Source organism: Rhinoderma darwinii, chromosome 5, assembly GCF_050947455.1.
Source record: "Rhinoderma darwinii isolate aRhiDar2 chromosome 5, aRhiDar2.hap1, whole genome shotgun sequence".
NCBI classification, from domain to species: Eukaryota; Metazoa; Chordata; class Amphibia; order Anura; family Rhinodermatidae; genus Rhinoderma; species Rhinoderma darwinii.
The window spans coordinates 295715942-295736788 of NC_134691.1; the positions used below are offsets into that span (position 1 = coordinate 295715942).

General features: G+C 38.4%; 1 protein-coding gene across 1 annotated transcript in view; it reads left to right on the forward strand.

The window, feature by feature from the left end:
• Positions 1-12266, forward strand: part of ITGB8 (integrin subunit beta 8) — a 124078-nt gene extending 111812 nt beyond the window's left edge. Inside the window, exons 12-14 of the mRNA XM_075827304.1 lie at positions 3363-3466; positions 9451-9611; positions 10661-12266. Of these exons, the coding sequence (XP_075683419.1) occupies positions 3363-3466; positions 9451-9611; positions 10661-10783 (388 nt within the window). The 3' untranslated portion in view covers positions 10784-12266. The remainder of the gene's footprint in view (positions 1-3362; positions 3467-9450; positions 9612-10660) is intronic.
• The last annotated feature ends 8581 nt before the right edge of the window (positions 12267-20847 follow it).

Here is a 20847-nt window from a genome sequence, read left to right on the forward strand (position 1 = left end):
ATATTGTCATATGATGCCACCTTTATATGAAGTCAGTTCATCAAAGTTGTACCCTGCAAGAACTGTCCCAGTCCACAGCCAGAGCTGGTGTTGGGAAGTGAAAACTTCTGGGAGCAGCTACAGCCTGGCTACAATGTGGTAGGGTACATAAGCTCAGAAGCTAAGACCACACAAGTGCTAGGTATGAGACTCTTGCCATGATCCTATACAGTATATACTATCCGTGTAGCACGTCCTCCATAGTCATTCTGATCAAGTCAGGAGAATAGATTCCAAGGGTTGTGAATCTATTCAGAAATTTTACAATCATCATATTGCGGCAAACCAATGTAGCGGAATATTGACCAACATACCATGTAACGGATTCCAGGAGTATGTCCCCTACAAATGCATAGTGTCAACTGAATATTTTGGGGAAGAATCCCTTAGTTCCATTGCAGGGATATTTTCATATTGCAGCATACAAGGACAATCTAGCAGAAGGATATTTTCTGGTCCAGCATGACAATTCTCTTATGCACAAAATGAAGTCTTTAACCAAATAATTTGTCAAGTTTAGTGTAATAGAAGTTGACGGGCTTGCCTCACTTCAAGTGAATGGGATCATGCTGTAGTTCCCTACGCAGCCAGTGGCCAGAAGCACTACAGTACAGGGGAACGCTGAGAAGGGGACGCAGCGCTATATCAGCTCTGCAGTTCCTTCCTTTTATGGATCAGTGGGGGTCCCAGCAGTCAGACCACCACCGATCGCAAAGTAATGGCATATCCTAGCAATACCCCAAAAACATACTGATAGGGAACTTAGATTGTGAGCCCCAATGGGGACAGTAAGTGTAGACCTTTGTACAGCGCTGCAGAATATGTTGGCACTATATAAGTAACAGAAATAATAAATAATATCCCATCACTTTGTGTGATTCATTTTATGGCAAGCTTACATGAAGCATGACTTGATTTTTTCAGATTTTTTTTTAGCATTATTTTTTACATCACGATGCATTCTTTTTTTTATGGATACAGCGCAATATATACAAAATTGTACAGTATGCAAAAATATATTATTATTATTATTATATTAATAATAAAATAATAATTTAAAAGAATCAACTTTCTTTAGGATGTCCTCTAATCTTGGAAATGAGTCAGACAAAATATTTTCTCCATTAATAAATGATTTAATACTACGGATGTAGAAATTTTGAACTTGACCCTGATAACTTGCTGCAGTGCGATAACGTATCACATAATACAACAAAAGCCATTGAAAAACTCAAGTCAAAATTTCTTGCCACGTGTATGTTACGCGGTGTGTCAAGTTAAAGATTGCTACATTTGTACATACATTGTCATTAAATACATGTAATTCATGTTTCCCTGATTTTAGGAACTGTAACTTCTGTTTTCCCCTGAGTTAAATATTCTAGAAACTTATCCTGTTTGCTTATAAACTAAGGCAGGACTGAGCTGCAAATCACAGTCTCATCTGTTTATAAAGCTACTCCCTTCAATCCAGCGTGCAGAAAATGTTTTGTAATACTAACGCAAAGCTTACACGGTTCATGTCCTTTACAGAACATGAAACCGTTGTTCATAAAGTTCTGCTTCTACATTGTTATCTTACATACCCGATACCTATTACACATCACATTCTCCATTTACATAAACATTATCAGCCTTATTTTGTTTTTGCCTTCTTTTTTCACTATATACATGGCACAGGTGGGAGCACAAGAATTATGGAGGAGGGAATATAATAAGATAAAGTGGAGTGGCAGGGGTACAGATCGGAGGAGATGTTCAGCAGTCTAGACTGGCCGTTCTAGCATTTCCATTGGGCTTTTTTGTTTGTTTTTTAGACCTGTTGCCTCATCAAGACTTCATGACCTGCTTTGAACCACATATTGATGTTACAGATCATTTGTTGTCTCTATGATAACAAGTGGTCATCCCTCTCTAATCATTTGGTCCAATAATATCTGTTTTGGGATACAGATGTGTTAAGTTTGGTGCTTTTTGACATGTTTTTTTTTATAACCAGTTCATGACTATATTATGTATATTTATGTCCTCCATGCAGTGAAGATGTAAAAATACTGACTAACATTAATGTTGTCATGAGTTTTCCAGTAACATATGGGAGCTTATGTTTTTGCCATTTGTTTAGCGTGAATGCCGGGAATGCTCCCAGTGTTCACGCTAACCATGTCCTATAATGTGTGGCATTAGCTTTTTATTAGGTTTTCATCAGTTCATGGGTTAAATGAATGTCATAAAATCCTATACCCATAGGCTAATATTGAATTATTTTATTGTATACGTCATGAAAAGCTCGTAATGTATTCTTTAAAGACTCTGTTTAAAGTGGATCTGTCTCCTCCCCTGACATGTTTTTTTAGTAAATAAATGTATTCACCAAGAAATAACAATCCTGGGGCATCTTTTCTTATAACTCGATGTTGTGCCGCTCCTCTGTTATTCCTCTTAGAAATGTATGACTAAATTGATAACTGGATGTTACCAGTTGGGGGTGTGTCCTTACACAGACTGACAATGTCCAATCAGTGCTGACAGAGTAAAGCCTTATTTACACGAGCGTGGCGCATCTCGGACGTGAAAAACTGCATCCGTGCTCTGCACTGCTGGACGAGACGTCTCGCATCCCCCATAGATGAGAGTCTATGGAGGGATGCGTGACGTGTGAAAAAATAGGACATGTCCTATTTTCTCACGGACTCTTCACACGGTCCGTTGAAACAACGGCTGTGTGAACGGCCACATTGGAATACAAAGGTCCGTGGGACGGCCGTTGTTTCAACGGCCGTCCCACGGACGTTTAACAGGCTCGTGTAAATAAGGCCTTAAGACTGTGTAGGAACACACTCCTTTCACAAGGGAAACAGTAACACCCAGTTGTCAATTTATTCATAAATGTCAAAGAGGAATAACAGAGGAATGGCACAACACAATGTTCTAAGAAAATATGTTCCAGAATTGTTGTTTCATGAGGAATGCAAGTATGAACTAAAACAGACATGTCAGGAGAGGTTACAGGTCTTCTTTAATATATACTTCGGTAGCTTCTTTTTTTTTTGTTGTGAATGGAGCATAATATGAAGGTGACATGACCCATTAAGACAATGTATAGTAATTGTAAATATGATGTTTACCTATCAAGATTAACAGTATTCTGACAAAAAGTTAGGTTTCAACTAAATTGTCAGCTTTTTAAGTATGGCTTTTGCTTGCTTTTTTGTTTCTTTTTCCTGCTCCCACGCATTAAGTCATCCTATTCAGAATCAACAGATTTCAAACCACTTAATATTAACTATGTGACTAATCTACTCTGTTTATGTAATACACAGGAATTGTGAGCACTCTCATGGCTCACTAAATGGATCAGTCAATCCAATGGATCCCTATACAACCAAATGTAATACACTGGTGTACTATATTGATCAGACTTCAGGTAAGAACCGTTTTAATTCAACATTTTGCCCTGTACTAAAATATTTAGATTTGTAATCTTCTAAGAAACGTCTAAACCTCTTAATACATTAGATATTTTGGGCCTTAATGACTAGACACAGTTTGAAGATTTTTAGTATGGGGAAGGCTAAAGGGGTTCTTTGAGTTCAACATTCAGGGACAGACTTATTCAGACTGGTGTTTCCTGCTCGAGTAAGATGCGACAAGCCTCTTAATAAATCTATCACATCTTCCAGCTGGCCGTGTGGCGCAACAACCGCGGACGTACATCACGATTGTGGCGCCATGACTGCGGACTTGCGCCATCCATTCCTACCCAACCCTAACATAAAGACGAACATAAAATAAGAATTAAGTTTACTCACCTCACCGCTTCTCTTTTCCCCTCAGGCTCCCTCAGCATGCGGCGACTCATACAAGATCCTGACACCAATCAGCATCAGGGCCTTATATGCGAAGCAGCACTCAACTTCATAAGTACTTTGTCACATACAATGTCCTGACACTGCCCGGCATCAGTAAGTTGTGTGAACCGCAGCATGCTAAGGGAGACTTGGGGGACCTGGAGGTGAGAAAGGTGAGAAGAGGAACAGTGAGTTGAGCATGAGTTTTTTTGTTTTTTTTTACTTAATTGTCCAATGGGGGGTGGCAGTCTGATGGGGAGGGGAGTCTGATCTAGTGGGGCAAGGTACGGGGCCTCTACCTTGCTACGTCCCACATAATGAAGGTGTAGATTTCTACTATAATTGACACCAGTTTTCTAGCGTAAATTATTCAAAGCCACGCCCCCTGTTCACAAAAGTGGTGAAGGCAGCATAAAATATTGAGACTTTTAGTCTCTTTTGCAACTTTTCTACGCCCAAAAAAATTACCAGAAGTGATACATGAAAGGCCCATTAGTGTATTTGAACAGTTTTAGAACAGTTTTTAATGACATTACTAAGTGCTTGAAGTTACACCCCCGAAGCCTGCAGCTATTCCTATGCCCTCATGTGTTTTGGCCTTGTTCATGCTTGTCATATGGATATGGTTTTGAATCACCATCCACATCAATCCTCACATCCTAGCCGGCTTGAATAACTGTTCTCTTTGTACATGTGTATACTTTGATGGTGATTCAGACCCAACTTCTATCCCTAAGAAAGCGCTGAGCAGGGCCAAGCTCAGGCAGAAAGTATTGTCATCATTCCAATAAATAAAATTGACCTGTTCACCCAGAGATGACCACAATAAAAGGGTTAAGCATTTTCATACATTTTCATCCAAATATATGTAAAAGTTCTGAGTTCTAGACTATAGTGATCTTATAAATATACTCGTACATGCTGGGAATCAGTCAGTAACATCTCTGACATTGTCCATGATGAAGAAAATGGAGCAAGCTGTGTTTACTGAGTCTTTAACATCAAGATAGTTGTGTAGCCTAAGAATTGATTTTGCCTAGATGAATTCCAGACCACTTGTACACACTTCAAAGCTATACAAGGTCATCGCCAATGGCAAGGTCATGCCGTCCGATAAACTGAAAGTCTAGTAATTTGTAGACTTACAGCAGCATAATATGTCATTTTTCCAAATATGTTAAGGTTATCAAAAGGTCTCATTGTATCAGGCACAGACTGTTCCTCCTTCACTTTATTAACAACATTCTATTGTGTTTAGGAAGTCAGGGGAATTAGAAGAAGTCATTATAATCTTACAAGTTGATGACTGATGACTTGCAGCCTTTGAGGATCTCCAAGAGACTAGTTCTAGTGGGAGGAATTAAGAACGCTCAAGCTACCTAGTGAAAGGCCTGCAGGACGTGTAGTATACAGCTGAGAAAATTTCCCTGAACATTATAATATGTATCAATGTAACTTGTGGAATATTACTAAAAGAGTACAAATCTATATCACTCCATAAAGCAACAAATGTAGAACAGTAAAAGGGAAACAAAAACCATGTTCTGTAGGCAAAGCTAGAAGAAGAATGTTGACTTGCGGTCTGTTACATCCAGTCATAAATTGACTTTAGATGTACAGTAAGATTATTTTGCCTACCAATAACGAATATCCAGAAGAATGGGTGTGCCTATAGTACAGAAATTATAAGGTTTAACTAATTAAAATCTCTTTGAGTCATTCATTAAAGCAGAAAGTGTATATGGTCATACACGACCACAAAAAACACGAGAGACACCAACCTAACACAGACTCCAACGATTCGAAGAGTTCAGATGTCCTTTTTTTTTTAAAACAAAATAAAAATTGTCTCAACCTATAACAACAGCTTTCGAGGTATCAGAGTCCCCTTTGTCAAGCTTGAACGTGGGACATTGCTGTGAAAATGTTACGCCCATGCCCATATTTTCTTGCAGCAAGAACAATGTTTAAAAAGAAAATAACGTCATAGGTCCAGGTCTATGGCCACCACGTCATGACGGTGCTCTAAAGAGCAATTGAACCCCTTTGGATATTTAATTTCCTGGAAATCTCCGACACAACATTTCAAGAAAAGCAATGTTGATTTATATGGCCTTTTTGTTTCAAATGTTGTGTTAGAGGATTCCTACGATGCAAATTTCAATAAGTGCCACTTAATGGATTTCACTGCTCCATAATTTAGAAAATCGGAAGTCTGAAATCAAGGAAATATTCTAATATGTTTATAAAGACTTGAGGGGAGCACTTTTGGGTGGATTTCCATTTTAGGAACATCTGTCACTGTTTGCTGTGAAGCTTTTAACATTTTAAACAAATTACGTACAGTAGCAAAGGAATGGGCATATTAATGAAAGCCAGTGCAAAAGATATATATTTATTTTCTAACTTGCCCTTGAAATCGGCAGATGGAATACGACATCTACACTTCCTTTGCACTAGTTTTTCATAAATGAAGCCCATTTGTCTTTAAATTATATTCTCAGTCCGGCAGTTTTGGCCTTGTTTTTTCATTTTCATAATGATGAGATTATCTTTACAGTTAGTTCAAGGTCATTTTAGCTTTTGCTAAGAATGAAGCATATTCTGAGCTGCAGTAAATGCACATTGATTGTGTAGTCAGTTTAAGAAAATAAACTTCTTTCAGCCAAAATATTACAAAGATTATACTGTAATAGCCAAACATAGTGGCAAATTATGAAATAAATATATATACCGGTAAAGCTAGAAATGAATGGTAGAAATATGCAGTAGAAAATTGTCCACAGAGTGCACAAATACATATAGGTTTCTGCCAGCAATGTTTGTCAATCTGCAGGATTTTCTACTTGCTCCTGAAACGACAAATCTTGCAGAGAATACAGGTTTTAACTTCATCTTGTTTTCTTCCATCTTCAGCTAGTAGGCAGCTAAGAGGGTGGTGTGGTAAGATTTGGGCTCCTGCTACAGCCAGTTGCATTATAGCCAGAGACGTGTAAGTCTAGGTTCACACCACGTTTTGGGCCAAGGTTAGGCTTATACACCAGGATATTCTCCCAACATGTACATCTAATGTGCCCAAGGGCTATCGTTAAATAGAAAAAGTGGCAATGGCAGATGTATACAAGTATACAGGTATTATATAGGTATTTCTCCATTACTAATTCTTTCTGATATTTTATGTAATTATGTCAAGTGTGAGTTGTTCAATGTAATGTTTTTAACAGAATTGTTCGTAATGAAGTGTTTGGCCTTGTTCACACAGTGCAGATATTTTTTGCATGTATTTTTTTAAGCCAAAACCTGGAACAGAACCTAAACAGAACAAATATATAAAGGAAGGCCTTCTATGTTTGCTCTTCTGCATCCAATGCTGAAATTCCCACACGGCAGATTTGTTGCAGAAATTTCTGCGACTGAAAATCAGTTCCATTAATTCGAATGTGGTTGTTTTGGCAGCAACCTATATTGACCTATATTGATTTAATATTTGCTGTTTTGGCAGCAAGCACATGGATTTCTGCAAGCTCTGTTCAGATAAATGGGACTGTCAAAAAAAATTCTGCAACAAATCTGCCACATGTGAATATACCTACAGCGTGAATTCACACCCTGCAAAATTGCTACGAATTTTCAATCCGTGCTCCCCACTCAAAATTTGCAACAACTCACAGCACAATACATGTGGACAGGGTTTTAAAAATCCCATCGACATGTAGAAAATATGTCAATTCTATTGCTGAAATGATATCGGTGAAATCCGCATCAAAATCCACATATAACACATGCAGATTTAGCTGCAAAATCTACAGCGGAAATAAGTCTACAGTGTGTGGACTCGTATATATTATTTTGAGAGACATATAGACATATTTTAAGGACCAAACAGAAACTGTGGGAGGGATCCTCCAGCTCACCTTTAATGCAGGTTTTCTGCGCTCTGCGCCTGGATCTCCGTGACGGCTCACGGTGTTGAATGCAGGAATCCAGCGCAGTTAGTTAAAATAGAACATTCTTCCAATTTTATTTGGAGTATTAAAACAAGATCAATCCCGAGTGTAACAAAAAGCCATGAGGAAGGACGTGGTGTGCGTCTGAAACGCGTTGGCACCTATCTATCTATCTCTAAGCATTACACTCGGGATTGATCTTGTTTTAATACTCCAAATAAAATTGGAACAATGTTCTATTTTAACTAACTGCGCTGGATCCTCCATTCTTTCGTTTTTCCTATATTTTCAGGACCCTATACTATGATGAGCTGTTTCCATGCATGTTAGTCTAAGTAAAAAAAATTAAACCAATTTTTATATTGAAAATATATTTGATAATGAAAATATATTTAATAAAATTATTTCATATATTTAATTAAAAAAAAATTTGTTTCAGTCCCCTCGGCACATTTGACACCACCCCATCACTTGCCATGTTTTGTTAATTTGTTTTTATATAACTAAACAATATTATATATAGCCTACATAACGATAAGGGTATGTTCACACGCAAACTCAAAAACGTCTGAAAGTGCGGAACTGTTTTCAAGCGAAAACCGCTCCTGATTTTCAGACGTTTTTGTAGCAACTTGCTTTTTTCGTGGCGTATTTTACGGCCGTTTTTGGAGCTGTTTTTCAATGAAGTCAATGAAAAACGGCTCCAAAAACATCCCAAGAAATGACCTGCACTTCTTTTTACGCGGCGTCTTTTTATTTGTATTTTGAAAATGACGTGTAAAATTACGCCTCGTGGGAACAGAACACAGTAAATCCCATTGCAAGCAGTGGGCAGATGTTTGGAGGCGTAATGGTGCCGTTTTTTCAGGTGTAATTTGAGGCGTAAATGGCCCGAATTACGTCTGAAAACACACCGTGTGAACATACCCTTAGGCCTAATTCACACGAGCGTGTCGCATCTCGGACGTGAAAAACAGTCGTTTTCCACGTCCGAGGTGCATCCGTGCCCAGCGCTGTGGGACGCGATGTCTCGCATCCCCCATAGATGAGAATCTATGGAGTGATGCGTGAAAAGAACGGACATGTCCTATTTTCCCACGGACCCTTCACACGGTCCGTTGAAACAACGGCTGTGTGAACGGCCACATTCAATTACATAGGTTCGTGGGACGGCCGCTATTTCAACAGCCGTCCCACGGACGTTTAACACGCTTGTGTGAATCCGGCCTTAGGTGTAGACTGCAAGTTGCAGTAAAATGTGCCATATGGGAAGTGCAGAATTTTTTTTTTTTATATATTTTTTTTCAATTGCAGTGCGAGTCGCAAATTTATCATAAATCACAGCCATGTCGCTATGAAGCCCTGGCCTTACATGTATTACATAGACATACACACAGTGGTGTTGTAGAAACTCAGTAACTATACATACCTGCATTTAGTTCTCTTCTACACCCCTGATAAAGTCAGACTCTTTACAATGACAGCCATGAATATCTTAGAATTTGTTCTCTGAAGATGTAAAAATCTAAAATGTGTTTTCCACCTGTCTGGGGACGTTGTATCTGGCGTGAAAATAAGTGTAAAATTCACGCATCTTATCATTTTTCCCCCAGAATGCTTCTCGGACCCTTGGATCTTGAAGATATTTTTCATCATTTTTACAGCCACCTTCTTAATTGGGTTTCTTTCTATACTTCTAATTAGAGTTAGTATTTTACAATGCAACAACAGAAGGACCTCTTCATCTGACTACAGGGTTCCTACATCCAGGAAGGTAAGAATTCCCAACGTATGGAATCTCTCCTTACAAGTCTCTACGTAAGTTTTTCTCAGGGCATGACCACACGTGGCGGATTTCCTCCGCAACTGTCCGCATCAATGCCGCACAGAATCTGCGTTGCAGATTCTGCTGCGGATCTGCACAAAATGTGCAGTAAATTGATGCGGACTAGCTGCTGCGGACTGCGGTAAAAGTACTTCCCTTCTCCCTATCAGTGCAGGATAGAGAGAAGGGACAGCACTTTCCCTTGTGAAAGTCAAAGAAATTCATACTTACCGCCCGTTGTCTTGGTGACGCGTCCCTCCTTCGGCATCCAGCCCGACCTCCCTGGATGACGCGGCAGTCCATGTGACCGCTGCAGCCTGTTATTAGCCTGTGATTGGCTGCAGCCGTCACTTAGACTTAAACGTCATCCTGGGAGGCCGGACTGGAGACAGAAGCAGGGAGTTCTCGGTAAGTATGAACTTCATTTTTTTTTACAGATACATGTATATTGGGATCGGTAGTCACTGTCCAGGGTGCAGAAACAGTTACTGCCGATCGCTTAACTCTTTCAGCACCCTGGACAGTGACTATTTACTGACGTCTCCTAGCAACGCTCCCGTCATTACGGGAGCCCCATTGACTTCCTCAGTCTGGCTGTAGACCTAGAAATACATAGGTCCAGCCAGAATGAAGAAATGTCAAGTTAAAAAAGCAAGACGGATCCGCAGCACACATAACATGTGCATGACAGCTGCGGACTTCATTGCGGAAATTAGAATCTCCATTGAAGTCAATGGAGAAATTCCGCCATGAGTCCGCCACTGCTCCGCAACAGACAGAGCATGCTGCGGACACCAAATTCCGCTCCGCAGCCTATGCTCCGCAGCGGAATTTTACGCCTCGTCTAAACGAACACTGCTAAATTAAAGTGTAAGTCAATGGACAAACGGCTCCGCTGCGGATTAACGCTGCGGAGTGTCCGCAGCGGAATTTAAGTGAAATTCCGCCACGTGTGAACCCAGCCTCATAGTAACTCTATTATCTTTTCTTCCCCAAAGGATAAAAGTAGCTTGCACAGTGTGTACTCAAGGACAGTAACCTATACTCGGGAAAAACCAGAAGACATTACTATTGGCATTGGGAATCTGGCAGTGCATGAAGCATTCAAGTACAAGTTTTAGGATCATCCATGGTTTAGGTGACCCTCATCACTCCGTGTGGTTTGCGTTCAGTGACTTTTATGCCTTTTGCTAAAGACATTTTTATAGACAATTTTTTGAATGAAATTAATGTCATATAAATGGGCAGGGCCCGTTTATTCCGCACGTGCCAACCCACAAACCATCAGAACAGATACTATAGTGGCATAGTAGCATAACACTAATGGTAACAAGGCATTGTGGTATTCTACAAGTGATGGCATGCAGTGATCAGTTTTTACTACATCTTTTTTTCTCATCTTGTGTAGATTTGGGAACTGACATAACTGCATAGAGATTTTTTTTTAACAATTTAGCTGCTCTAATAGATTCATGTGCATTACTACTGTACGGTACAAGGTTTGAATGTAGCACTTTATTATTTTTATTTTCTTTTGTATGTTTTATACAAAGCACTGATTACACTTTAGCTAGATTTTATGTGCACTCCACAGAGAGGTTTGTAACCTTGTCATGATACGGATGCAGCTGAGCTGTTTGTCATTTGACCCAAAGTTTTCTTTATATTACAATGTGCTATCTATAGTTTTTTATAGGACTCCAGGTAAACATACGGAGGTATGATGATGCACAAAAGAAACAGTTAAATGACATAGTCAGCTCTGTTACATCTGTAGACATGAAAAATAAACAACTTCAGAGTGCTAAAACTGCTGCAAGGGAAAACTTTAGACAGCATTAGTTAAAGGGTTTGACCCACAATGAAATATTACACGTCTCTGTTAGATCACACAAAAATGCACCTACTGCATGTTTATATATTGCAGTTACTTGTTTGTTATGGCGCCCCTGGTGGTCTTTTGATTTGCACTCAGAATGTCCCGCTAATTGCTGGTGTGAAGAAGCCACTTTTAGAGAGATGATTCTTATTGGTTGGCCTGCACAGCAGCAGGAATCACTCCGCTGCCCGAAGGATCGGGGAGGTGAGACTGAGCTACTGGACTCATAAGGTGGATGTTTTGAAAAGGAATCCAATAACAACCAGGGGGCGCCGTAACAAGTGTTTTACAGCAATATCGTGCACAGGAGCATATATATAGTTTTTTTTTAAAACAGTTACAATTAAGAAATTGTTTTAGTTGCGTGATTTGACAGAGAAATGTAATAATGATTCTTGGGACAACCCATTTGATTCAATTGTAACTCTTAGAAAGTACTGTAATAGTGGGTTAACTGATGTAAAAACTTATATGCAAAAAAGGCCATTAATCAAATTTAATAATAAAAATGTGCACGTTTTTATGTGCTAATGGTCTAAAAAAAATTGAAAACAAATTATTAAAAAATATTAAATATAAAGCTGGAGGTACAGTTATCCAAAGTTATATTATTTCAAACAATCTAACAAACAAACAGCAATACAAGGCCCTTTTATTTTATAGATTGAAAAACAATGTAAAGGAACGACTGTTGGTGCAAGCATCATTTAAAGAGGACCTGTCATCTGCCCAAAAAACTGCGGTTGACATCTCAGAGTGCAAGCGCCTCACAGATTCCGATACTTTTTTTTTCCTAGCCCCCACCGTACCTGAGATATTGGGGCCGTTAGTTCTGGTGTCCGATATGCAAATGAGGCCTTTGCCTGTCAAGTGGGCAGTTACCCCTTATCAAGTGACAGGTGTTACCAGCCCACTTGACAGTCAAAGGCCTTATTTGCATATCAGACACCAGAACTAACGGCCCCAATATCTCAGCAACGGTGGGGGCTAGAAGAAAGAATAAAAAGCGGCAGCTGTGAGGCGCCTGCAATCTAACTGAGATGTCAGCTGCAGTTTTTCAGGCAGGTGACAGATTCTCTTTAACAGGTAGCATGTTTAACAATATGTAGGTTGCCTAACTGGCTATATTGGCACATTTTTTTAGGTTGTCAGGACAAATACCAGTTGCCTCTGTTTGCTTTATTTTGGCTTACAAATTGTGTGATATTAGAAAAAGGGTACCCTTTTTTTTTTTTTTCAGAAGCAGCGCCACTCTTATGCATGGGCTGTGTCCGGTATTGCAGCTCAGCCTAATTTAACAATATGAAAGCAATGCAGCTGCATGTTAAGTGTTGTCCTGAGTGACAACAAACTGCCATGATGGTTATTTTAGATAAAATCAGTATGTACGTTTATTATAATTGTACCTCCACCTTTAACATAACTCTTAAAGTGGCCAGAGGAGTAGCAACCTTTTTTGTCTGATAGGCAAAGCTAGGTATCTGTAACAATAATGACGGTACATGTCATAACACAATAATTCACTATATTGGTTGGGGATTTTCAGTTGTCTAATTTGTTGACTAAAGTTTTTACATCATTTGTCATATTGACAAAAACTTGTTACATCTATGGCCAACTTTAGTAAGTCAAGTCTGTGTTATTTATACATGATACTATGTTACTCTCTGAACTATTCAATAACGTGATGTCACATACTGTTTTATTTGTTATCTATGTTGTCCTTAAACAGATTATTTCAGAACACTACAACAGTTACCAAGCAATGCAGTAGTACAATGTTTATGTCTACACCAGAGATCCCCGAACTTTTGTAAGAAGTGGTAGTGATCTACATCAAGAATATCAAAAATGTTGTGAAACATTTTTTAGAAATGATTAGAAGTGAATGTCTATTCTTACCCACCAAGTTGTTGTTTTTTTGTTTTTTATTGTAATCTAAATAGGACCAGATTTCTGTGCTTATGCATTTCTTAGTATATCTCTATATTAGTCCGAATTACGTTTTTCTGATACAGCACTCCAAATCGTTTAAATAAATGAAGTTAAAATCATGTCTACCTGCTGCCGCTACTTTCGGGAGCTTAGGCGCTTGCTTACTTACTGCATACTGTTCATACATTTACCCCTTCACATAATCGGGAGGTTGGAATGGAGCGGGCTCAGAAGCTGAGACATTTCCTCATATGCTGCGGGTGTCAACTGTATATTACAGCTGACACCTCGCTGCAACTGGGATCAGCAACAGCTCTGATCCTGGGCGCTATCAATAGCGGGCTTAATACGAGGGCTCAAAATGCGCAATACAATTCAGCACAAAAGTATTGCAGTGTATTGTGCAAGCGATCTTACGATAGCATGTTTAAGTCCCCTAGTGAGACTAAAAAAAAGATTGTACATTTTGAACAATATACAAATAAATATATATAGATATATCTATATATATATATATATATATATATATATATATATATATATATATACTTATACATATACATATTCAAATCCTCCAAACCACGAGACAGCACTCCTCAATAAGTGAAAAAGTGGATTTATTCACCACATGCAGCGTTTCAGCCCTACGCCGTGGGGCCTTTCTCAAGCAGGGAGTAGGGCTGAAACGTCGCATGTGGTGAATAAATCCACTTTTTCACTAAGGCCATGTTCAGACGTGGCGGAATTTTTCCGCTGCAAATGTCGGTGCAGAATCGGGGCAATTACGCAACGAATCTGCAGCAACATTTGCATATTTGACAGGTAATTCAGACGTTGCAGATATCACAGCGGACTTGCCACAGATTTCCGTTTTTGCATTGCAAAGGCTGAAATCTGCAGTGAAATTCCGCTTCTTCTCCGCAATGGAATGAGCTGCTGCGGAGGGAAAGATCTGCACCGCAGCCTGATTTCCACACAGTTATTTTCTGCAACGTCTGAACTAACTTTCCGAAAAATGTATAGAAAGAAATGAAAAAAACGTCTGCTGCAGAATTCCAGTGCAGACTGTCCGCAGCGGAATTCAACAGCAATTCCGCAACGTCTGAATGTGCCCTTATTGAGGAGTGCTGTATCGTGTTTTGGAGGATTTAACTAAGTATCTGGGTACACAGGTCACTTGTCCAAACGGGAATACTGCAAATGGCTGTACGTATTTGGAAAACGGGGCTGCTTCTTTACCTTTTTGCTATATATACACATATATGTATATATGTAACAACAACAAAAAATTTTTCAAGTTTTTAAATTAAAAAGTCATTAAAAACATTATGTATCCAAAGAAGTGGATGGTGTAAAAAAAATGTTTTAACAATTTTTTTATTTATTTAGTAAAAATAATAAAACATAAAAAAATATATATAAATTTGGTATCGCTGTAATTATATTGACCAGCAGAATAAAGGTAACAGCTCATTTTTACCGCATGGAGAATGCCATAAAAACAAAACCCAAAAAAAAACGGAGGTCTTGTTGTTTTTTTCATTCCACCCCACAAAATATTTTTGGGATGTTTCCCAGTACATTAAATAGTGCCGTTAAAAACAACAACTGGTTCTGCAAAAAAAAACTACTTCATATGGCTAAGTTGATGTAAAAATAAAAAAGTTATGAATTTTGGAAGGCCAGAGGACAAAATCAAATTGATAAAAACAAAAAATGTCTGCAGCGGGAAGGGGTTAAACTCTATAGTAATGGTATGCATGTGATCTTCCCCTAGTGGTGGATGAAGGCAGACAAAATGTTATTTGTGAAAACGATGGCCCACATTTATTAAGACGTTTCATACACCAGGCTAAAAAAAATATTGTTGGAGTGAATTGCGGCAAATTTATTAAAAGATGCGCGCCTCTTAAAAAATTTGGCACATTTTAGACTGTCCTAAAGTCAGAAAATTATATCTATGCCTGCTATAAATAAACGTAGATATTCGCCAACCTTTTCACAATTTCCTAGAATAAGTATTAAACAATCTGTTTAAAAGTTGCAGGTCGCGCCTTTCAGTAATCCACGCCCACTTTTCTCTGCACTATTCGAAACTGCCAAGTGCCGATAAAAGTCGCACATTTTTGTGGAAAAAGGCATGCGCTTTCAATTTCACGTTTTTGGGCTCAGTTTACGTTAAAAACTGGTGTAAACTGACTAGTAAATGTGCACCTATGTCTATTCAGGGGATTTGGAGCTCTGTATCAGAATAAGGGAGCTCCGATTACTATAAAGACATATTGAGAAATCCATCAGCACAGATCTGGACCTAAGCATGGCACGCTATTACAAGGTAGACATTTACTTTCATCAAATCAATGTTCATGAACTGACAACCTCATAGCCAACCTTACAGAATTTTGAATGTTAAATCCAGCAAAGCATATTTCTTTTTAAAAAATTGTTAGTGTTGCTCTACAAAACTTACTGATATGATCATATGTTAAATTGGTCGTCATAAGTTAAATGTCTACCCTAATCCTGGTGCCAGTGTTGCTGTTTTGAGAGTGCCAGTTAAATTCTACATTGTCAGATGCCTATATGATTGTGGTAATACATAACATGATATCAAGTATCAGTTATAGACTGTTACACAATGTAATATCGTGCCTGTGAGTCTGTGCTCACATTGGTGCCAAGAATATAGCGGAGAAAATAGTGGCAAATGTCAGATACCAACCCAAAGATCCTGATGATCCTGGTCTTCTTAGCTTGGCACCAAGGAATATATTTTAGCACTGAATGTAAATCTTCTTCTACCTTGTATTTGATAGCAATAATAGGGGTTCAATGGTGTCCCAACATTTTCTATAGTTATGATTTTTTTTATTTTTTAAGGGAGTCATTTTTTATTATATACTCATAGCCTACACTATAAGGTTAACGTTTTATGTATTCAGAAGAAGACACATTTGTTGGCACTCCCATATCTGTTGGTACTTATAGGACATGTTACCTTTTTTGGAAACTGGTGACTTAACTTTTGATCCATTCGAGAGGTATGGATCTAAAGAAAAAATTCAAACCCAAAATTAACCAAAATGTTGTTAGTTTTTGTAAAGACAAAATTTGCAAACCACTTATTGAATTAGGAGTCAAGCAGGGAAATGCAATGAAACAAACGAAAATGCAAGACTGATGTGACAGGGTAGCTAAAGGGACTCGGGGAATGATTAGAGAACCACAAAGTTATTATCTCTGCAATATTTGTATTTCACAAAAAATATGGAACTAATCATTTACATACTATTTCATTTAATGTTACTTAGCAATTTAATGACATCGTGTTTAAGCCAAATGGTATTTTTATTGCAGTTTTCCAAGAATTCAACCAAAAACAGACATGTTATAATTGAATTTTTTTTAATGTGTTACATTTATTATACTCAGGGAAAATAATTGTGCAAGCAAATTGTGCCTTCTTCTGAGTACATATCCTGATATCACCCTGATAAGTTATTTGGATTCAAGCTAAGACTAAAAGCATACTACATCAAATAATAACTATTAAAATAAGCACTTGACAATATTCAATGCTTACTCAGATGAAAAAAATTATTCTTAAAGGGTTGTCCAGGATTATAAAAAATATGGCTGTTTTCTTCCAGAAACGGTGCCACAACAGTCCATGGGTTGTGTATGGTATTACAGCTCAGCTCTATTGAAATGAATAAAACTGGGCGGCAATAACACACACAACCTGTGGACAGCTGTGGTGCTGTTTTTGGAAGACAGCAGCCATGTTTTTCCAATCCTTGAAAACCCCTTTAAAAATTCTCCAAATAATATATTTATTACCCAATTAATGCTCTGTTCAAAAAAGAAAAGTGTAGATGACAAACGATGATATAAAATATTATGAAAAAAAAAAGATGCCTAGTTTGAAATGGTGGATAATCACTTTTAGGAGTTAAAGGAACACTCTGGCCAAACGCATGACCCAGGGATTCTTGTTGGTGTTCTTTGAAAGTCTGTGTCATGCACCGTCAACACATTTATTAAAGTTAACTTTAGGTAACCTTTTTCTGGTTTTCCAAAAATTTGCCAAAAGCAACATTATATAAAAAAGTTTCCATCCCCATCTCTTTATCTTTATTTGTCTTGTACATTTCTTGCTTTTCTGTCTATTAACATTTTAGCTTCTTCTTCTATTAGTGGGGGCCGTAAGCCAAAACTCTCTCCGATTACTGGAACAAATCAGTTTCTGCATCCCTTTGGCTTCTGTCAGCTTCACTTGGCGGTTCTCATGAGTGAAGCTAAAAGAGGATAGTTAAATCAATGGATCGTAGCGTCCATAGGCTTCACTCTGTGCTGCTTTGCTCTGTCTGTTTTGCCAATGACACTTCCCGGGTATTATAATGCTATTGAAATGTGCTCCTTCATCATAGCGTTCGGCTTCATGACGTGTCATGAGATATTAAAGGTCACGTACACTTTAAGTAACTGTGTGGAGAAAATTGTAACTACAATGTAGCCTATTCTAAAATATGGTTTAGGTGTAACGTTACAGATCGCATTAGGAGATTGTAAAAAGGGTTGTTAATGGAATTGTTCCCATTAATAGTGGGAGTGGTTGTAAATATAGCAAGACAGACTCAAGAAATAAATAAATCAACTACTGCTTCCCCGCCAACCGTCAGCAGGCTATAGACTATTTTATAAGAATTTGTAGTCCTGTGGGAGGCCTATTCAGTGACTGACAGCCATCTGTGTATACTTATACAAAATAGGAGTCCAGTGGGCAGAGTCAGACCGGCTGTTGGACTCCTAAACCCAGAATGAGTAGGTATTTAAATGAATAATATACAAGTTATACTGAATTTATTGCCAAAAAATTAAATATTAATCTGCTCAGCTCCTCGTGCTCTATATATAATATGATGCCCACAGATCGGACTGCATGTTCAACATGACAAGTTCCATTTAATTGAGTCATATTATAGCTCTCAACGAACAACAATCTAATGATGCCCATTGGGGTTGACCATTATTACTTTGAGAGTGCCACTTGCCTTGAAGGCAACAATCGACAGGTTAAGATTGAACCGTTTCCATTCTTGCTTGCTGTTTCCGAGATGGCAAACATCATGAGGCAGGTTGCCAGGTTGACTCATTATTCATGTGGAAGCGTTTTCAGGACAGTTTAATCCTCCTAGATATGGGAAAAATCCAGAAACTCCTACTGTCCAGAGCTGTTTAGTATTAGGATCATATTGTAGAGATAGGTAACAATCCATTAATGTAGCATTTGTAGCATAATATGTAGCCTAATGCTATTCAGCCTGATGTGAAATCACTGTAATTTTTGTGAACACATGTCACAGACGTAGTGAATTTCTACATTTCTTAACAGGTAAAAGTACAGTCAAATATTTCTCTAAGCAACACAGAACAAACATCACACATCATCTACCAACCATTTAATTGTTGTATGTGGACTATAGATAGGTTTATGCCACAGGGATTTCTTTAGCCCACACACAGAGTTAGTTGACATTATTATTTAGTATACATGGTCCTTTAAATTGCCCCTGGGGCCAAAGTACTTGTGTCTTCTTCAAAGAAATTCATTCATTTAGTTGGCAAAGAAGATCCTTTCCTGTGATCTAGAACATTTTTTTACTTAATTTACTAAATGTACTGCAGATTTACTCCAGGCTGCTGTCTACAGTGATGGACTAAAGTGCAATTGTTAAAGAAGTTGGATAATTTAGACAACCCTGTCCATGTGCCCTATTAGGGCAAACGGACATCATATAGGGGAGGTCATTATCTCGGGACCCCCCTGTATGAACCAGAGCAAAGAGCCGCTAAGTAAAGGCCCTATTACACGGGTGAATGATCGGCAAACGCTCCTTCATCGGCTGATCTGCTCTTTTATGCGGAATTAAAAATCAGTTGTCGGCAGCACATGTCCCTGTGTAATCAGGGAGATGTGCTGCCGACATGATGAAAATGTATAGCGAGCCCTTGTCCCTATACATATCCAATCATTGCTACGTGTGCCAGAAGCAAACGAGCACTGATCAACGAGCTGTCTCGTTGATCGGCACTCGTTTACACGGCCCATGTTGAGCTGTGTAATAGGACCCTACGACAGGTTCTTCTCTGGTGGACCCTGTCTATTCATGTCCTAGATGGTCTACCATTCTATTTTCTACATGAATGTATGGCTAGTGGCATCTTTCCTTGGTAATAAAAGCTGATTGCCAGAGTTCTATAGTCTGAATGGCGTTAATCAGTTGATCGTCTGGCTGACCCTTTATTAGCACCCATTTAGAAGCGTATGTGACTTTAGGCTTGGGATAACCTGACATTTTTTCTCAAAGTAAAATTTTGGTTGTTCTTTCTGCAGTGAATATGAATTGACAATAGGACTGTAAGATAAAAGATTTTTTTAAATCTAAATTATAATTTAATTGAATTGACTGGAATTAATCTTCACATTCTGAGTGCTGTATGAGGACAGGGAGAAATGCATTTTGTTCTTCACAAGTAGTAGGCAGCTAGTCTGCTCTGACAAGACGGATGGAATTCCTAGCGGGTGACAAAATGTGATATCTGGTCTGTGTTAAGATCCTTTCTCACAAGAAACACTCTACACTCATCTGATCAGTGGCATGAGCAGAACTTTTTTTTTTTTTTGTCAACCAGCTTCAAATATATTTTTTTATGTTTTTCAGTCATCGGCTTCAAATCTATTTAATCCATGCACTATAGAAAATAAATTTTGTTCCATAAAAAGTGGCCAAAAAAACCTTGTTTACATTTGGGTATGTCTCCGTCCAGGATTGTTTTCTTTACAACATTCTTTCTCTGAATTATGGGGAAATTTGCAAAGGAGAAAGTCAGTGTCACCAATCACAAAGATTTATTCTTCCCACCCAGCGACAGGAACATGACAAGTATCAGTTTTCAGCTGAGAATAAATTTACTTGATAATTAAATACGTTATTTGTTTGTAAAGGCAGAAATCGAAAAGTAATAATTTTGAAATTGAACATAAAAAAGATAACAAATGTATTACAATACACAGAAAAGATATATTCATTATAAGTTGGATATAGACTGAGGCAAGCTAAGAGTGGTCTGGGCCCCCGGGCAGTAATGGTTATGGATCCCTTACAAACCAACCAATGCATTTGAGCAGCATTTATCTCATGTATCTCTTGTTTTTTTTGTTAGATTTTTTCTTTTGCAGACCATGCACTTAATCTGACCAAGGGGCTTTCGGCCATGGGCCCTCGGGCACTGTCCTAATGCCCAAATGATCAGTCCACCCCTGCTATACATCAGACATAAATGTTGAATACACTTATTGCCTTTTGT